The 21559-nt window shown below is 46.7% G+C and overlaps 1 protein-coding gene across 1 annotated transcript in view; it reads left to right on the forward strand.

The window, feature by feature from the left end:
* Positions 1–21559, forward strand: part of sema4ab (sema domain, immunoglobulin domain (Ig), transmembrane domain (TM) and short cytoplasmic domain, (semaphorin) 4Ab) — a 375735-nt gene that overhangs the window by 338165 nt on the left and 16011 nt on the right. The window contains exon 13 of the mRNA XM_056298286.1: positions 7422–7516. Coding sequence (XP_056154261.1) covers positions 7422–7516 — 95 coding nt within the window. The remainder of the gene's footprint in view (positions 1–7421; positions 7517–21559) is intronic.

Consider the following 21559-nt stretch of genomic DNA (forward strand, 5'->3'; position numbering starts at 1 on the left):
AGTAAACTCGCGGCCCTCTAGCAGGAAACGGAAATGCCGGACAGCGAGCCAGAGACCGAGGAGTTCCCTGTCAAAAGTACTATACTTGCGCTCTCGGGGTGTAAGCTGGCGACTGAAAAAGGCCAAAGGCTGCCAAGCCCCCCCCACCCACTGTTCGTGAACCGCACCAACAGCATAGTCCGATGCATCCGTGGTTATGGAAATAGGCGCTGTAGGTGAAGGATGCGCTAGCAGGGTAGCCTGGGAGAGCGCAGCTTTAGTCTCGGTGAACGCACGGTCCCGCTCTGCTGTCCAGTCGACCGCCTGGTTGGGGGACATGCCTTTCAGCGCCTCGTACAGTGGCCGGATGATAAAGGCGGCTCGGGGAATGAAGCGGTGGTAGAATGTCACCATCCCGATGAACTCCCTGAGCGCACGAGCTGTTTGGGGGCGCGGAAAGGCCGCCACCGCTTCCACCTTTGAGGGCGGGGGGACTGCCCCGTCCCCAGTGATGCGATGCCCGAGGAAATCAATGGCTGTCAGCCCGAACCGGCACTTCGCCGGGTTGACGATCAGCCCATGCTGGCTGAGGCGTGTGAAGAGGGCATGAAGATGGGACAGGTGTTCTTCCTTGGAGGCGCTGGCGATGAGTATGTCGTCCAAATAGACGAAGAGGAAAGGAAGGCCACGGAGCACTGAATCCATCAGCCGCTGAAAGGACTGGGCCGCGTTTTTGAGTCCAAATGGCATTCGTAGGAATTCAAATAGGCCGAATGGGGTAGTCACCGCTGTCTTGGGGATGTCTGAGGGGTGCACGGGAACTTGATGATAACCACGGACCAGGTCGACTTTTGAGAAGACGCATTTGCCAGACAGGTTTGCAGAAAAGTCCTGGATATGCGGGACAGGATAGCGGTCGGGCGTGGTGGCGTCATTTAGTCGGCGGTAGTCCCCGCATGGGCGCCAACCTCCATCAGGCTTAGCGACGATGTGGAGTGGGGACGCCCACGGGCTGTCAGAGCGGCGGATGATCCCCATGCGTTCCAGGTGCTCGAACTCAGACTTGGCAATGGCGAGTTTGGCGGGGTCGAGACGCCTGGCTCTGGCGTAGACCGGGGGCCCCTTCGTAGCAATGTGATGCTCCACCCCATGCTTAGCGGTGGGTGCAGAGAAGGTAGGCTGGGTGAGGTCAGGGAACTCAGCGAGGAGGCGGGTGAACTTGTCTGCCTCTGAGAGAGAGTTGGCTAGACCTGCATAGGCCGCTTCCCTCCGCGTACATGCGAAGGAGGAGAAGGTTAAGGCATCGACCAGACGGCTGTTCTGAATGTCCACTAGCAAACCGTAAGCGCACAAAAAATCAGCTCCGAGGAGGGGAAGCGTTACATTGGCCATGACGAACTCCCACGTGAAACGTTGTCCACCAAAACACAGTTCTACAGACCGCACGCCGTAGGTGTGGATAGGGCTGCCGTCAGCCGTCGCCAACTGGGGGCCCCGCTCCCCGCCCATGATGTCGACGTCAGTAGCAGGGAGCACGCTTCTCTGTGCGCCCGTGTCACAAAGAAATCGCCGACCGGAGATGGTGTCGAGGATGAAGAGTAGCCTGCTCGTATCGCCAACACTCATGGCCACTACTGAGTGTTGGCCCTCTCGTTTCCCGTCGGCCTGTAGTTGCAGGGGGAACGGCACCGTTTAGCTTTCGCACCAAATCGAGCGTGGTACATACAGAGTCCAGAGGGCTTGTAGCGGTCTGATGCTGTGGCGCCACCGTCGGGCCACGCCCGCGATGTCGGCGGGGGGCCAGTGAAGGTAGGAGCCAGCACCCCGGCATGGGAGGAACGTTGTGTAGCGACGAAGAATCGGTCAGCCTCCTTTGCCAGCTCACGGGGATCAGTGATGGTGGAGTTAGCGAGCGCAGTCTGGACGTGGGGCGGCATGTTGCGCAGAAACAGCTCCATAAACAGGAAACATGGCTTTTCTTGACCCAGTAGGTTTAACATCCTGCTCATTAGCTCCGATGGTTTGCCATCTCCCAAGCCCTGAATTGCGAAGAGGCGACGTGCTCTCTCCGTTGTTGACAGTTCAAAAGTTTCAAGGAGGAGATGTTTAAGTGCGGCGTATTTACCATCGGCCGGTGGGTTGTTGATGAAACCGCTTATCCTGGAAGCCGTAGCGCACCCCAGCGCTGCCACTACGTAGTAGTACCTGGTCTCGTCTGCTGTTATGTCTCTGAGCGCGAACTGTGCCTCAGCCTGCGCGAACCATGTAGCCGCGGAAGACTCCCAAAACTCCGGCAGTTTAATTGCAACGGCGTTCGTAGCCATAATGTGTGTGGTTTCAGAAAACTTATCCGAAAACCGACGTCGGGGTCACCAGTGTAGAGCCGAAGGAACGGAGAAGACCGTAGGTTCACACTTTAGCCGTGTAGGCAACTTTCTTTAATCCACGGTAAATCAGAGAGCAACCAAACCACAGCTCGACTGAGCGGAGGTGGCAAGAATAATCAGAAAACTGGCTGGACAACCATAACTTAACCCTGCGTTAACCTGCCAGGGCAACCATGACTTAACCCTTAGTTCCTGGGTTGAATTCTGTCCCCAATACGTGTCCACCACATTCAGTTCTTTTTTTTTTACATTTCATGTTTTATAGGCCTTGTTACGTTTGTTAGATCAGCAATATGTGTTTTCGGTTTTGTTTTTCAGGTAATATTTTCACTTTTTCAATTTTGCTATTCAAGTTCAGCCATGTGTCTCTGAAGTTTAAATTGTTCAAAAATAGTATAATAAGTTGTTAAAATGTTAATTTCGGTGTCGGTTTGTTAGAAGACTAGACCAATACTTTATGTCTATCTCTGCGCAGATGAAGTGGATTATTAAACCGTTATAAAGAATCGTACTGACTACCGAACTTCTGCTGGAGGGATAAATGTAGCCTCCGTTTATTCGGTAGTTTGGGGAGATGAAGAAAATGAACGGCGTCTCAGTGACGTAATCAATCCGCGCATGCAAGCGCAACACCGCCCACTTGTGGACAAACAAAGTCGTAAACAAAATAATAGTACACAGTAACACATAGTCATACAAATACGCTGGTGTCATATCTCAACACTCCCACTTATGAATCATGAGCTTACTGTATACCTTTTCTTATTCATAGAACAAAAATAAAAATAAAACTTGGTATAGCCCATACCACTCACATTTCACACACCAAACATTGCCTTAGCAAATATCTTCAGTTTTACCTTGGATGCGGGCTTCGTCATTACACCCGCAACCATTTCGTCTGTAGGGCAATACACCAATGACATCCTTTCCTGTGACTCCTTGGAGTACACACAATGGTCTGATTGGTTTTGTGTAAAACCATCACCTGTCAAACACTCATCTAACAGTAAGTTACAATTGCGGCCAGACTGCTTGAGGCCGTAGATTGACTTCTCTAGTTTACACACTAGTTTTTCTCCCTTGTCAATATAACCCTCAGGTTGTTCTATGTATATGTCATAGTCTATGGGGGCATGAAGATAGGCCGTCTTTACATCCATCTGGTGTAAAATCAAGTCATACTGAGCCACCTTCTGTAGAAGCACTCGAACACTTATTAGGTTGGCTGTCGGCGAAAATGTCTCCCCATAATCCACCCCAGCTCTCTGGCTATATCCCTTTGCTACAAATCTAGCCTTGTACTTGTCGTGTCCGTCTATATCTGTCTTTATCGCATACACCCACCTTCCTCCCACTGTTTTCTTGCCCTCTGGCAATTTCGTAAGGGTGAATGTTTTGTTGTCTCTTAGAGACTCCATTTCCTCGTCCATTGCCCTGGACCACTTTTCTGATTCTGGCGATTCCATGGCCTCTTTAAAGGTCAGAGGGACACCGCACACTGCCCTGTATGCATAATCTATAGTAGTGAGTGAGCTGTCATCACTGTCGCCCTGACTATAGTCAATCAGGTATCTCGGAGGGTTGCGTTCCCTTTGGGGGTACCTCCCACTGGCTGAGGCTTGTGACGTCACCCTTGGGTGCTCCTCGTCATCATCCTTGGGTGCTGACTGTGTACCGTCAGTCTGTACTCTAGGCTGAGTTGCAGCTGTCTCAACAGACTTTCTCTCTCTTACCCAGTCTTCTGGGTGCAGACCTGGTGTCTGAGTATAATTTTCACTAGTTTCCTTGTGTACAAACTTAACTAGTCTGTGTTTCTGTACTTTCTCTTGGTCAGGGTAGTAGACTAGGTAGTCCGGGCTGTTCTTGTCGTGTCCTACAAAACGCCTCCTCTCACATCTAGAATCTAACTTTCCCTTGTCCTGCTGGTAAGCATAGCATTCTGTCCCGAACTTTTGCATTCTAGCCATGTTGCACTTTTTTCCTGTCATTGCCGTGTTTGGCGTAGTGTCTGTGTGCTTGTTGAAGCATCTGTTTCTGGTGTGGGCTGCCTCCTGTACAGCATAATGCCAGAGGCTCTTTGGTAGACCACTATCCATTAGCATACACCTTGCCATCTCGAATAGTTTGCGTGCTTCTCTCTCTGCAACGCCATTTTGATGGGGAGAGTATGGGCAGGACGTCTCATGTCTTATTTTGTTCCGTCTCAACAGGGTTTGAAACTCCTTGCCTGTAAACTCAGTTCCATTATCTGACCTTATGCATTTCACTGTCCCATAGGGAGCTACATCTGCCAGAAATTTCTCGGTCGCTTGCACTGTGTCACTCTTTGTTTTTAAGAAATAAACACATACAGCCCCTGTGCACACATCTGTAAATGATTGCATGTACCTGAAACCATTAATGGACTCGTTTACCACAGGACCGGCTAAATCAGTGTTTACCAACTCCAGTGGTGTCTTGGCTTTGTCTGTAGATTTCCTGTTCCTGTTTTGGGTAAACTTCCCTTCTATGCATACTGCACACTCTTTGTCAGGTTTACACACTTTACCCTTTATATGCATACCATCAGTGATATCCTGTAGCTTTATGATATCATCATAGTTGCAGTGGCCCATTATCTCATGCCAAGTTTCTATATCATGGCTCACATGGCACTTTTCAACAACACATTCAGTTTGCAAATAGTACATTTTCCCCTGTACAAAAATGTCAAACCTGGTACCATCCGGTGACATCAGGGCATCTCTGCCCTCTTCGAAGAACACACTGGCTCCGTGTGCTGTCGCAGACTTCACAGAGAAGAGCTCTTGGGGGTACGATGGAATATATAGTGCGTTCCGCAGTGTCACTCTACACCGTCGCCCCTCACTGTCGAGCAGACATACCGTAGCATCTCCCCTGCCCTGCACCACACCAAAGGTGCGCTTACCGTCCGCCAGCTCCATGCAGTGTTTCTCTGGCTCGAACGAGCTGTCAAAGCTCTTGAACTTCTTCTTATCATTGACTATGTGGGAAGAAGCCCCACAGTCCACAATCAATCCTGGTTTGAACTGTTGCCGTCGTCCTGGTCCTGCTGAGCTGGTCTCTCCAGCCTGCCCTCTGAAGATGTAGTTCTCTTCTTCTGCAGCATTCCCCGGTCCCTGACCTCGACCTGCTCCGTGACCACCACCACCGCCGCCACCTTGCTCGCGTGCACACCTGGCTCCATCAGCGCGGTCCTTCTTCTTGCACACTTTGTCCGTGTGACCCTTGACCCGGCAGAAGCTGCACCACACGCTGCGTGAACAGTCCGATTTCCGATGGCCTTTGTCACCGCATCGCCAGCACACCGTTTGATCATCTTCTCCCTCACAGCGTTTCACTGGCTTTTTCTTAGGCGCTGCGTGGGCCTTCATCACCCTCTCGGACGTCTCGTCCGATGCTGTAGCATTAGCTACATCTTCTGTCGCCACAAAGTTTCTCAATTTGGCCTTAAATTGTCCCAATGTCAACTCACTGTCGCCATGTGTCACCATTAGAGTGAATGGCTTATATCTCTCGGGTAACCCCCTCATCACCATGACCATCATTAGTCCCTCACTCGGTGCTTCTCCCACCCCTTTGAGAGCCGTAATGATTTGTTCAGCTCGGATAATGTATTCGGTGATCGTCTCATTATCAGCTTTCTTTAGCCCAGTCAATGTTACATACAGAGTGACAATCCGGGGTCTGCCCTTACCAATGTAATGTTCCCGCAACACCCGTAGACTCTCTCTACCGTTGTTCTTCGTTTCTCTGAAGATCAGTCCCAAGCTTGTGTTGTCCAATAAAGGCGCCAATGCGCAGTAGGCGTCCGCGTTCCGTCTAGGGCCTGCTCTTCCACTGTCAAAGGTCCCGCGGGCTCGGTAAGGATGGTGGTTTTCAGCCCCACACCATGCATGCAACAGAGCATTCGCTCTTCCCACAGTTCATACTCATCGGCCTGTCCGTTGAATGTGGGCCACCTGCTCTTCTTTCGCTCCATCTCCCTAGGTAGCGTTAGCTTAGCTTAGCGTTCCGTTAGCTTCCCGATAGCTTCTCTCGATGCTAACTAGCTTCACACTTGCTAACTTGCTACTCCGTGCTAACCTGCGCGCATCCCGCCATCCGAGGTTATCACACTTTGTGTACTTCTTTTATCAAACCACTCAATAATCCAACGTTATCTGGGCCCATAACCTGTTAGAAGACTAGACTAATACTTTATGTCTATCTCTGCGCAGATGAAGTAGATTATTAAACCGTTATAAAGAATCGTACTGACTACCGAACTTCTGCTGGAGGGAAAAATGCAGCCTCCGTTTATTCGGTCGTTTGGGGAGATGAAGAAAATGAACGGCGTCTCAGTGACGTAATCAATCCGCGCATGCAAGCGCAACACCGCCCACTTGTGGACAAACAAAGTCGTAAACAAAATAATAGTACACAGTAACACATAGTCATACTAATACGCTGGTGTCATATCTCAACACGGCTAATTTCATAACAGACATACCAAGAGATATTAATGAGATATTAATGCATTTGCAGTGCATTAATATCTCAACTGTGGATTCATCCTGACAGAATATGGAGTTTAAAAACCGACCACCATTTTGACGTCCCATGGTCGTTTTAGGTAGGAGGGAAATCCCGGTCGCAACGGCCACCATTGGTGCTGGGCCCTCACAGGGTACTGATGGAAACTGTCTGCTGTTGCGACCGCTGAGAAACAGGGAACAAGCTGAAAGAAGAAGAAGAAGAAGACGCGGCAGAATGCCCCAGGGGCCCTGCGACATGTCGTCACCAACTTTGAGTTGAGCCCCCTGACTTACAGCTGAAAATCACCTTACCTAGATATACATATTGGAACAAGTTAGGCCTTGCCTAAATTGTCATATAAAGAATTGTACAATCTAGCATGGACATATGTTGCTTCTGAATTTTTGCAAGTTGCAATTTGAGTTTGTGTATGTGCAAGAAGTCATTATTGTAGCAGATATGAAAACATAAAAAAAACCATGCAATAATGACTGGTAATATTTGTCTACCTAGAAGCCAAGATGTGGACAAAGGGAATGTTGAAAAGACATGTAACACTGCTCCACTAAACCCCAGGACCAGGTTTGGACCAGACAAACTGCTCCCAGGTAAGTTAGGTTTAGATGAAGCACTGATTTATCAAGTCAGTTTGCCTAATGTGTCTTATCAATCTTCCTCTATAATCCCATTTAAATGTCATTCCTAATTATTTTTAATATTTGAATTAATACTCAAATTCAGCCTATTATTATTTACTATGTACGTATACACTGTATACACAGGCTTATGCATTGCAAATGGCACGATCAGCATGTGGTTGTTATATGTTCTGTCCACTAGAGGGTATTCCAACATTCTACTACTACTATTTTCGGCTGCTCCCGTTAGGGGGCGCCACAGCGGATCATCCATTTCTTCCCGTCCTCTGCATCTTCCTCTGTCACACCAGCCACCTGCATGTCTTCCCTCACCACATCCATAACCCTCCTCTTTGGCCTTCCTCTTCTCCTCTTCCCTGGTAGCTCCATATTCAGCATCCTTCTCCCAGTATACCCAGCATCTCTCCTCCACACATGTCCAAGCCATCTCCATCTTGTCTCTCTTGCTTTGTCTCCAAACCGTCCAACCTGAGCTGTCCCTCTAATATACTGCTTCGTAATCCTGTCCTTCTTCATCACTCCCAATGAAAATCTTAGCATCTTCAACTCTGCCACCTCCAGCTCCGCCTCCTGTCTTGTCATCAGTGCCACTGTCTCCAAACCATAAGTAGCGCACACCCCCTACTCTGTGTCTCTAGACGCCGTGAAAGGGAATAAACTAGGAAGGTTGGGCTACAGGTTCGTATACAAATACTACTCTGAATAAGAGTTAACTATACCCAGCAAAACTATGCTTAATGAACTCAACTTATTATTCAGATGAAATAACTGGACCAGACAACCTCCTTATATAAACAGGTGTTGTATTGAATTTAGGAATGTGAATAAAGTAAAGTTGTGACAGCAGCAATGCAAAAGGCGCACAATTATCAGTTATGTCAAATACCACAAAAAGGGAAATGCAAATAAAGAATAATGTGACTCCAGTCAATAGTTGAAAGACCAATACCTTGGTGCGTCCCAAGTATACCAGTGCTTTTGAGATGGGAAAATTATCTAATATATATATATTAGTAAGTGACCCGCAACCAAGTTGCGGTGATCATGACGTTTATTAGCTATCCACCCGTCTAAATCCCTCCTCTTCATCCTGCCAGCTAACCGCCTTCCCCCTGCCCCTAACCCCCCCACACTCCAACTCCCTCCCCCGAAATGCTCAGAATCACTTGAAATGCCGAGAAAAGTGGTTTTTTAGCCATTTTTAGAAAATGCGTATTTTGCATAATTATGCACAATTATTATAATTATATTTTAATCTTCTGCTATTTTTCTGGTCCTCTCTGGAACAATACCTACCACCTGCAAAAGAAATTAGGATCATAAATGCTTTAGTTTTCGGTCCCGCTATCTACACTAACACACACACACACACGCACACACACACACACACACACACACACACACACACACACACACACACACACACACACACACACACACACACGCACACACACACACACTAACACCACACACACACACATTCCGAAAATATGTGAGTAGAAGGTGGGAAAGTAGCCACACCTGTACGACACGTCACAGAGAGGATACACACCATCGTCTCTTCAGTGTATTGTCTTGTAGAGCCAGCAGGCAAGAGCATGTCTTCCTCGTCGTCAGTGTCGGACGCCATGACAGAAGAGTGTAAACAACACACAAGCATTGTGGGTAATGTAGTGTTTCACGGACGGTTTTACAGGAAACTACAACGCGGAAGTGCGCTCGACTACGGAAGCCCAAATGACTGCGGACATTCCTCGTGGAATCCGCTCCGCGTGCGTTCCGCCCGAGTACGTTTGGGCCTTTAAATGTGATTCATCACATAAGACACGCGGACACTTCACGGGCGCAACAGCGGACAACTTTATTGTTCGTCAGACCCGCCAAAACCCGAACCGCCCGCACGCGCTGATTTACATTGAAAAACAGAAAACTTTATTGAGTTCACTTCACGTGACAGCCGCCATATACGCCCGTGCTCGACCCATGCAAATGCGACTGTGACGTTGTGGCTTATTTTCACGGTCGCTTTACGCTGCTCGCGGTCTCCGCCCGGCCGCCGTCCAGCAAGCCGCTAAGAACGCGAGGTTTGTGCGGACGGCGGAAAGAGCCGAGGTGTGACGTAGCCAGAGCCGCCATCTTGTTGAACTGCTCAGGATTCTGAAGGGATTCCACATATTTTATGCATATTCCGCATGTTATGCATAATTTTAATTTTCTGCTATTTTTTATAGGTGCCCCCGATCATCCCCAATAACCTCCAAAAAGAATCAAGGCCCCAAGTGCTTTAGTTTGGCCGTTTATAGACTCTCACACAGACACACACCAGACACACATTGTGAAAATACAGGAGTCGATATATATATATATATATATATATATATATATATATATATATATATATATATATATATATATATATATATATATATATATATATATATTCTAAGTGTTATAGCATAGAGTGAGAAAGAATTTGTATAGAGCGAGACCAGGATTATGGTAGTAGTATTATATCTATTTAGTGGACAACATGACACTAGCTGTGAGTACACCCCCAAATAAAGCAAAACACAACATACCTTTTGCTCAGTATCACAAATGTAACAATAGTGGTGGGATTTTATAACACAAATAAAATAACCCCAAAAGCCGCACAAACCAATACACGGTGCAGGCCTGGTCGTGGCTACTTACAATGGGCCCCTTCAGAGCCGAATGAGACTGTACTTACCAATGTCCGCGGGTGGTCGTGTGGGACAAGTAGTGCCGCCTTGTGGCCAGGAGAGCTCTGTACGCGCCCACGTAGCACAGAGCGGGAACAATGATGGCAGGGAAACTTGTTGCAAGTGTAGGCGCATATAGAAACAGACAGAGTCGGGCTGTGTCTCTTAGTAAGGTGTATTCACCGGCTGTGCCCATAATAGAACTGAGGCATGTTACACAAGGCAAGTAGACATAAATCCGTGCCCCCAGGGGGAGCTGTTGGCTGCATAACATTACCCTACAACATCTCCCTTCCTTTCGTAGAATACAATACCAAACAATATAATGGATAGTATTAGCCATTAGAACATTAGTGCTCATATCCCAATATTAAATAGTGCAATGGAAATAGTGCATCAAGAAGAGACAACAAGTCCATATCAACCAGAACCTTTGCAGAACAATAACATCATGGCAGCACCAGAGCATCCACAAAACCACTGAAGAAGAACATTATAAGTTAACATCACAGTTTTGGTTGTTTTTTTATTTTTATTTTTTTTATTGAATGTCCACAGTCCAGTGTGTGTGTGTTTTAAACAATGTCCATTGTCCCGCATGTGAGTGTGTGTGTGTGTGTGTGTGTGTGTGTGTGTGTGTGCGTGTGAGTGTGAGTGTGAGTGTGAGTGTGTGTGTGCCTGTGAGTGTGTGTGTGTGTCAATCTCAGCACAGTGTATGACCTAGAGGTCAAGTCTTTCTGGAGGCTTAATCTGCCTCCCGCTCCGGGAGAAGGCCCGGCCCTGTAACTCACGGCATGGTGTGGTCACAGCCTGTTGGGGAGATGGCGGCGACCTCGGGGCTGACGACCTTGGAGACATTACAGGGCTGCTGACGACTTCCTCCATGCTGCCCCCGCCCACATGGCCCCCTTCAGCTGCACACGCGCCCACAGGCTGCTCCGGTGGCCGTTCTGTGTGGGCTGACGGCTGTGGAGGGGCGCCCTCTGCTGGTCGCAGATCAACCCTGTTGGGACGATACGTGGTCCCCTCCACGTTGACGAGATAGGACCGCGGTCCCACCTGCTGCAGCATACTCCTCTCCTCCATCGGCCTGTCCTGTCACCCGGGATTGGTTTCATCCTGACAGGCTGGCCGACGTTTAGCTCTGGCAGATCCCTCGCAGTTCTGTCATATGTCAGCTTCGCTGCCTGATGCTTCACCCTCAGCTTGTCTGTGACCCCAGTGATGACCTGAGGTGCTTGCAGCTGGTCGGCCACAGGGAGAAGAGTTCTCAGCCTCCGTGACATCAGCCGTTGTGCTGGGCTGCAGCGCATGTCCTCAGTGGGCGTGTTTCTCCAGTGTAGAAAAGCCTTCCAGGGGTCTTCGTCGGCCCGGTCTGCTTTTCTGCATAGGCCTTTCACAATCTTCACTGCAGACTCTGCATTGCTGTTAGCTTTTGGGTGTCTCGGGGAGGACATGACATGTTCGAAGGCCCACTCCCTCGCAAACGCCCGAAACTCTCCACAATCAAACTGACCTCCGCAGTCGGAAATGACCCGGTCAGGGATACCGTACCGTGCAAACTGCGCCTTGCACCTTCGGATGGTCGTTTCTGCCGACAGGTCTGGGAGTAGATCAATCTCCCAGAAGTCTGAATAGTGATCCACCATGAGCAGGAAGTCCTGCCTTGCGTAGCTGAACAAGTCCATGCTCACCAGCTGCCAGGGACGTGTGGGGAGCGGGTGTGACATCATAGTCTCTTTCTGTTGCTCGTGTGCATACTCGTTACACACTGAGCACTGCTGCACATAGTCTTTGATTTCCCCCTGCATATTTGGCCAGTAGAGAGTATCCTGGGCCTGTCTATAACAAGCCTCACCCCCCACGTGGTTGTAGTGGATCCGTTTCAGCATCTCAGGACGCATAGCTTTCGGAATGATGACACGCTGGGTCCTAAAAAGCACACCGTCCTGTGGGCTTATTTCATCTCTGATGGCCCAGTATTCTCTGATGGCTATGGGGCTCTCCTCTTTGTGTTCTGGCCATCCCTCCAGCACGACCGACTTGAGTGTTTGAAGACACACATCCTCCTCTGTGTGTTTTCGAATCTGTGCGAGGCGTTGGCTGGTGACGTTTAGATAGTCTGCTTGCTGAATGGCTGCCGTGTCGTACTGCACCTGCTGCAGGCTGCAGACCATTTCACGTCTGTACTGAGTGTCCGTTCTCTGTGGCGGGGTGGTGGCTCTGCTGAGCGTGTCACTTATGTACATTTCAGGGCCTGGCTTGTACATCACCGAGAGGCAGTAGTTCTGAAGTGTGAGGAGCATGCTTTGAAGGCGCTTTGGTGCACTGAGAAGGGGCTTAGTGAAGATTGACACCAGAGGGCGGTGGTCGGTCTCTGCAGTCACATCACCCCTCCCATATATAGGTAGTAGTGGAAGCATTGACAAGCGAATACGATGCTCAGGCACTCCTTGTCAGTCTGTGCGTAGTTTTGCTCCATCTGGTTCAGCGCGCGGGAGGCGAACGCGACCGGCTGTCCCCCCTGAAGCAGGCAGCAGCCCAAACCGGTCTGACTGGAGTCGCTCTGTATGGTGACTGACTTGCTGACATCATAATAACGTAGTACTGGCACCGCTGTGACCAGCGTCTTGATTTCTTTCATAGCAGCATCATGTTTGGGCAACCAGTGCCACAGCACATCTTTGTCCAGCAACCTTCTCAGCGGTTCACACACCTCTGACAAGCGGGGCATGAACCTCGATAAATAGTTAACGAAGCCAACACACCGCTGAATGCCTTTTGCATCCGTGGGGTTTGGCATGTCCAGGACTGCCCTGACCTTCTCGGGATCAGCTTTGAGGCCCTCCGCCGACAGTATGTGGCCGTGGAAGCGGACCTCCCTCACACGAAACTGCAGCTTTTTTATGCTCAGCCTCAGCTTCGCTTTCCTGCATCTGTCCATCAGAGCAATGAGGTTTGCGTCGTGGTCGTGAACGGCCTCCTCCTCCGTGTCCCCACAGCCAACTATGAGGATGTCATCGGCTATGGGCTCAATTCCTTTCAAACCGGCCAGCAGCTCGTGTTGTTTCCTCTGGTACAGCTCTGGTGCGACTGACACGCCAAAAGGGAGCTTCAGCCATCGCTTTCTACCCCACGGCGTCCAGAACGTTGTCATCAGGCTGCTCTCCTCATCAAGGCGACACTGCAAGAATGCGTCGCACGCATCCACCAGGGTGAAGACACGTGTCTTAGGCAGCTTGTACAGCACATCATCTAAAGTGGGCATGAGGTAATGGGACCTTTTCAGGGCTCGGTTAAGTGGCTTGGGGTCGATGCAAAGCCTCAATTTGTCCGGCTTCTTCACTATGACCAGATTGCTAATCCAGTCTGTGGGCTGAGTGACTGTGGTTAAGTGTCCATCCTTTTCATATTGGTCCAGCTGCGCCTTAACAGCTGCCTTGAGGGCCACCGGGACATTTCTTGGTGCACACTGGACAGGGGCCACAGTGCTATCCAACTCGAAGTGAACATCACCCGGAAGTGACTCGACTGGGCTGGTGAACACGTCATTGTAAGTGTTAATGAGACAGCCTTTGGTTAGCTCACCTGTCTTGCAGTGCTTCACTTTATTCAGCTCTTCGGGAATGGTGAAGCGTATCAAGCCAAGTCTCTCGCATGTCTCCCCTGAAAGCAAGTGCTTCTGGCTGGTGCGCACAACCTCCAAGTCCAGTCTGTGCGTCTTGCCCCTGATGACACACTGTGTGCTGTACACGCCCATTGAGCTCATCCACTCACTGTTGTAGAGTCTCGGCCTGGTGAGACTTTTCTGAAGAGGCGCTCTAGTCGCCAGTCTCATCTTGTCTTTCAAGCTCATCACGTCAGAGTCAAGCTGGCACCTCTGGACCCCTCTGTGCAGTGGCAGGTTTACAAACCACTTCTTCCTTTGAGTGTTCACAGCCCCCACGCTCTCAGCCGTGTACACATCCCTCTCATCGCGGTCGCTGTCCTCCGGGTCCCCTAGCGGCGGGTCATCCACAGCGTTCAACTGACGTGCTTGCTGGCCTCTTTTCATGCATACTTTGGCAAAGTGATTAGCAGTGCCACACAAGCGACATGACTTTCCAAATGCGGGGCACAGGTCTCGCCCCCGTCTGTGCGGTGTGCCACAGTACTTGCATTCACCTGTGCCTCTCTGTGGCTGTGCAGATGTGTTGGTGGGCTCGGATGGCCTGCTGGTAGGTCTCCGTCCTGGTCGCTGTCCATGTGCTACATTGATGCTCTCCGCAGTCACAGAGCTGCTAAGTGACATGGATTTTAACTTATTGTCCAACACCTCCGCTGCACGGCAAATGTCAATAGCTCCCTCCAACTTCACCTCCTTTTCTCTCAGCATGCGTCGTCTGGCGCCCTCATCAGTTGTTCCCAGAACAAGCCTGTCCCTTATAAGCTCGTCTCTTATAGCTCCATATTCACATGTGGCAGCCTTTTCTCTCAGTCTCGTGACAAAAGCATCCACAGATTCTCCTTCCTCTTGTTTAAGGTTGCCAAAAACATACCTCTCAAAGATGACGTTTTTGGTAGGTGTAAAGTATTCCCCCAGTTTGTCGAGTATCGCTCCGGCGTCTTTCTGCTCTTCCGCTGTGAGTCCCAGGTTGTGCACGTAAACATGGAGGCATTCCTTCCCCATTAGCCTCCGGAGCGTCGCTGCCTGCACCGGCTTCTCTGCCTTGTCGATCCCGGTCGCAAGCAAATAATCCTCAAACTCTGATGGAAAGCTAGCCCAGTTGCAGTGAAGATCCCCAGTCATCTTCATGGGCTCCGGCGGCAGAATATTGGAAGCCGTCGTCTTGGCCCGATGCTAATGCTAGCAGGCTAACTAAAACTTCTAACTACGCTTAGTAAAAAAAAATAAACGCACGCTGTTCAAGCAACAGGCAACGTAAGACTCACGTTGGGTTCCAATACAGCTTCTGACACCATGTTGAAGGTGTAGGTGCATATGAATAACAGACAGAGTCGGGCTGTGTCCTTAGTAACGTGTATTCACCGGCTGTGCCCATAACAGAACTGAGGCATGTTACACAAGGCAAGTATACATCAATCCGTACCCCCAGGGGGAGCTGTTGGCTGCATAACATTACCCTACAACAAAACTCTGCTCGTGTCCAGGAGAGCTCTGTACGCGCTCACGTAGCACAGAGCGGGAACGATGATGGCAGGGAAACTCTGCTCGTGTCCAGGAGAGCTCTGTACGCACCCACTTAGCACAGAGCGGGAACGATGACCAAAATCCAGCGATGAACTGCCGTATACGAAACTTAATGCGCGGTGCGCGTGACCGGGTTGCTGTACTGCCGTATATGGCTCAGTCCCACGAGCTACAAGCTCACCGAAACAAGACAGAGTATAACCGATACAGATAAGGTAACTTTCTAACATATCTGACTAGCAAGACACTCGTAAAGAACACCGGGGTCGTACAGAAAATAAAACACGTCTTTCAAACGTGCTATAAAACCGAGTCGACTCCTTTATGTTGTCAGTAAAAGACCGTATTTCGAATGACCACTGCCGTCATTTAGGTAAAGGTTAGATTAGCCTAACTACCCAAGCTAATCGGGAGCAATCAGCTAACGTTAGCTGACTGAGCTAGCAAACGAAGTTAACAGTGGTAATTTACATACACAACCTTAAACTTCTGAATATAATCTGACTCAACATACCTTGCAATTTACACATTTGATCAACGTATAAGAGTCGACTCTAACAAGTCCACAATTAAAGCCGAATACAGGACAATGCTGAGGAGACTGCAGACAGTAGAACGCCACTTGACTTCAGACCTTCACTCACGAACTCTCTAGAACTTCTCCTTCTTCTTCCCTAAAGTTCTGTCTACTCCCGCCCCCATCCAATAACAATAAAGATTTGCCCGTATTGACATTTGACATTAACCAATAAAACATTCTTATATGTCATACAGAATAGGTTGTACACTCGCTATGCCACGTGTGCGCCCATGTACATTCCAATCAAACTTGCTTAGTTTTTTTTTCTTCTTTTTTAGGGCAGACGGGATGCTAACCTCAGACATTAGCAAATCCCTAATGACACAGTAAAACTACATGCATTTAACAACTGTACTAAACCCAGCCTTTTCTCACCCAGGTACACATATAACATAGCTGGTACAACCATCTTGTAAACCTTCCCTTTAACACTTGCTGGTACCTTCTGTCGTAACTCAACCTTACACTCTTCTCCACCAACTCCACTCTGCCTGCACTCTCTTCTTCACCTCTCTTCTGCACTCTTTCCAAACTGTTACTTTGGACAGTTGACCCACGGTATTTCAACTCATATGCCATCGTCACTTCTTTTTTTTTTAAGCAATATATTTATTGAATTTTGTTTGCAAATTACATCAAAACAAGTAATAGCACAGTGCAGCAAACATTTTCACCCTACCCCCCCCATAACCCTGTCCCTATAACAAGTAATACAATTCAAAGCAGGGTTAAAGAAGATAATAAAGATAAAAATTCAATTAATAAAAATAATAAAATAAAATAATAATAGCAATAATTTCTTTCACAGACTGATTAGAGGGTGTGGTTTTTTTCCAGTTGCTTTTACGCATATAAACAGTCAGATAGAGTTGTTCTACTCCCCCAGAGCTTGTTCTTGATGAAGCAAGTTACCAACATTAGTATTACGTCTTAGGAAGTACAGAAACAATCCCCAGATTTTATCAAAAACACTTTGTTTACGTCTAACAATATACATTATCTTTTCCATTGACATGTTTGAAGCCATTTCTTTAACCCACATACCAATTCTTGGTCCATCAACACTTTTCCAATTAAGAGCAATTACACGTTTTGCTTGTAATATACACATATCTATACATCTGAACTCATTGCTATGTAGATGTGGGGTGGTAGGATATAAACCAAGAATAAAAAGCTTTGGACTCAATGATAATTTCTTTGACAAGATTTGATCAATCATATCAACAACATCTTCCCAGAAGGTTTTCACTTCCACACATTCCCATATACAGTGAAACAGCGCCCCCCTTGCCTCACTACACTTAATACAGGTATCAGGAATATTGTCATTAAACTTGTGCAATTTAACAGGAGTTATAGTATATGTACGCATCAGCCATTTATACTGTAGAAGCTTTAGGTTGCTGCTAACTGTCTGTCTCTGGGCCTCTTTACATGCCTCACTCCATTCTTCTAAAGATATTTCCTCCTCTATATCTCCCTCCCATCATCTCAGTTTTGTCTCTGATGATTCATCAGATCCAGATACAAATAAGTCATACATAGTTGAAATTAAACCTTTATCATAGCAGTGTTTTGTGACTGCAACTTCTAATATACTAGAAATAGTAGGAATGTCTAATGAATGGCTTTGACAGGATGATATAAAACTCCTTAGCTGAAGATATTTGAGAAAATGATTCCTTGGAATGTCATACTTAATAGATAGTTCCTCAAAGGACATGAATACTTCATCCTCCTCCCTGTACATGTCTTGCACTTTCCTTAACCCCTTTTCAGCCCATAATTTAAATCCCCTATCATTTTGCCCTGGTTTGAAATTGGCATTACCCCAAATAGGACTGAAGCGTGACCGGGACATATTTATATTCAAATACTTACAAGCATCGAACCAAACATCAATCATATTCAATATTATAGGGTTGTCTGTATTTTTCTTCAGATATTTACGGTCTGCTGAATACAAATACAGGTGCAATGGTAAGCCTGGTTTAATAGAGCAGGCTTCCAGATCAATCCAAGCTGGGGGACTTCCAGATGAGAAGTAAAACATAATCGACCTTAATTGTGCTGCCCAGTAATACCATTGGATATTTGGACATTTCAGGCCTCCTCGATCATATGGTAGATAAAGTAAAGATAGATGTAATCTAGGACGTTTATTTTGCCAAATAAAGTTGGTAAACAGTTTCTTGATTTTCGTGAACAAAGATGAAGGAGGGGGTAGGGGGATATTCTGGAACAAATAAAGAAATTTGGGAAGTATATTCATCTTTAGGATATTAATCCTGCCGATCATTGAAATAGGTAAGGATGTCCAACGCTCTATCGAAGCAATACTAGCGTCCAGGATGGGCTCACAATTTGACTGAGCAATCTTATTCACCTCAGGGACAATTTTTATTCCCAGATATGTAAATGTGTCTGTTGAGTTGAAGGTAGAAGCATAAACAAGACCATTCTTCCTCTCTGTTTCATTCAGTAACATTATAGATGATTTGGAGTAATTAACTTTATAACCAGATATTTTCCCAAATGATTCAATAAGGCTTAGGAGCGCTGGGATAGATCTATGCAGATTTTTAAGCATTAATATCACATCATCGGCGAAGAGTGCTACCCTGTGCTCCAGATGTCCCTCTCGAATTCCATAAATATCGCTGTGTGTCCTCACCGCTATAGCAAATGGTTCTATCGCTAGGATAAAAGGAAAGGCGATAAAGGGCTCCCTTGAGGGCAACTTCTACAAATGTTAAAAGGTTTAGAAACCTTACTATTCGTCAAAACTTCTGCAGTAAGCCCTGTACAAAGCAATCTTACCCATTTGATAAATGTATCCCCAAGGCCAAATCGTGTTAACACCTCAAACAGATAAGGCCATTCAACACGGTCGAAGGCCTTCTCTGCATCGAGTGAAAGTAAGGCCGTGTCAGGCGCCTCCCTCTGACTGTATAAAATATTGAGCACTCGTCTAACGTTATGAAAACCATGTCTCCCTTGAATGAATCCGTTCTGGTCTTCTCCCACTACTCTAGGTAGAAGATCCTCCAATCTTCTTGCAAGAATTTTACAGAGTATTTTTGTGTCAGAATTTAGGAGACTAATTGGACGCATATTTTCACATTTTGTATTTGGTTTCCCCGGTTTTGGGAGTAAAGTGATTAGGGCGCCCCTCATAGATGTAGGGAGAAGACCATTCTCAAAGGATTCCTGAAACATCTCCAAGAGGGGTGGTATTAATTTGGTTTGAAATTTTTTATAAATGTCTATAGGGATGCCATCTGGACCCGCTGATTTTCCAGCCTGCATACACCCAATTGCTTCTGCAATTTCCAATGCAGTTACATCTTGATTTAATACTCTACTTTCCTCTTCCGAAATTTTAGGAATATTAAGATTGTCTAGGAATTGTGTTTGCGTGTCCAGATTAGGAGAGCACTCAGAGCTGTATAATTTCCCATAGAAGTCTCTAAAGGCTTCATTAATCTCTGCCGGGTCCACCATAGTTCTACCACTTGGGACTTCAATACAATTAATAGACCTTTCTGTTTGTTGTTGTTTAATGCGCCATGCTAGAAGTTTTCCGGGCTTTTCCCCCTGATCATAGTAGGACTGTTTGAGTCTCATTAAATCAGCAGCCGCTTTATTAGCTGCCAGTTCATTGTACTGTGCTCTAAGCAGTAGCAGTCTTGTATGAACATCTGTAGGTATATTTCTATTATTATATATTTCTGTTTCCAGTTTTTTAATTTCCTCATCTAATGTCTTCATTTCAAGTCGTGTAGCCTTTTTCTTGGAACTAGTGAAGGAAATGATTTGGCCCCTGATAAAGGCTTTGAAAGCCTCCCACCTTGTGCTAGCAGAAGTCTGGGACTTGTTATATTCAAAATACAGGTCAATCTGCTTATCTAAGAAATCTATGACTGTAGGATCCGCAAGCCACCCGGGTTGAAAACGCCATCTCGGGGGGTCGCACACTAAGTTATTATCTTCATAGGTCAAGGATACTGCTAGTCCATGGGCCAGAGCCCAAAATTTCCTATTTCGGTACACTCAAGGTGGCAAAACTTACTTATAATTTTTGAAAGGATCCATGTCTGTAGATGATATTTTGGTATGATAACCATTCCTGAGTGGCAGCTGTATCACAGTTATCAGCTCATGAAGTTAACCACCCGCTAAACTAAATTGCATTTTAGACGCTGGTGCATATCCTGGTTTAGCCTCATGGTCAGGACATTTTTCAATGTTCTATAATATTGTCTTTGGTATCATTTTAAAGGGGACCTTCTTAGCTTTCATTCAAGCCCTGTTGTGGATATTTCTCACAAATATAGAGGTCACTTGAGCTCTTCAACCCGTCAATAACACACATCTTTCTGCAATGTTCGCCTAAACTATATACTTTCTTTTAGCCCTGTGGCATCTAGGAATATCAGGGACACAAAACACAAAAACTGGAATACTCACAGGACTGTAAAGATTCAGGAAATGTATAATATACCCATACTATTTCATTGTGTGAGGTGATTGTGAACCTTAAATTAGAAGGGCATTATTACTAAGAAACTAACTAGACCAAAGCCAGTTAGTCCATGGGTCAGACCAGATATCGATATCACCCAAGGTGACACAACTTCACTGGTGCCATTTTATTTGGTACACTAACAGAAGTAAAATAATACATGATAACCTTTCCAAATGAGCAGCTATTTCATTTTTCTTTCAGGAAACCTGTTTCTGTGCCTCTCACGATTGTGTATTTGCCCAGATTTTTACAAATATAGCATTTCAACACCCCTTGTACTGATTAGCCTAGCTTAAACTCTGGGACAGTTCTTAGTTGGCCAACAACCAAGGATAACCAGTACTGTGTACTTCCATTCATTGTGCTAAGCTAGGCTAACGTGCAGCCAGATAGCTTTCTACTAAACACATATAGAGGAAACTGGTATCTATCTTCTTGTCTCACTCTGGAGAAGATTGTAAGCTAATTTCCCATAATGTTAGCATGTTCTTTTAATGTACATGTTAATATGATTAGTTAAAGTGGCTACGAGGAACGTTCATCTTGTGTTGATTTTAGCGGCCTCATGTGGACAAAATACAGCTGTTGCATAGCAACTAGGTAATGTATCTATTTGTGGCTATGTAAGATAAATAATGGTAATATGACGCTGGTGAAGCAAAGTAAACTTTGTTTTAGTAGTGTTCATACACCTAAGTTACATGTATTTGTTTGTATGTGGCAGGTGAAAACTGACTGAATATGGCCACTGGTGAACAAGCAAGTTTTTACCCAATACCAAAGCGCCCACGGGTGGAGTGCATTATCCACTGTTCTGATGATACAGATAAGCTGGTTTCACTACAAAGTGTCGACTCATGGAGAACTCTGCTCAGGGCAGCTCAGATACGAAATCATGCACCAGTTTTGAAACTGGCAAAAGACATTCCTGAGGGACAGATTCCAGCAATCTACTACCACAGAAAGT

The sequence above is a fragment of the Lampris incognitus genome, chromosome 18, assembly GCF_029633865.1.
Source record: "Lampris incognitus isolate fLamInc1 chromosome 18, fLamInc1.hap2, whole genome shotgun sequence".
Classification (NCBI taxonomy): Eukaryota; Metazoa; Chordata; class Actinopteri; order Lampriformes; family Lampridae; genus Lampris; species Lampris incognitus.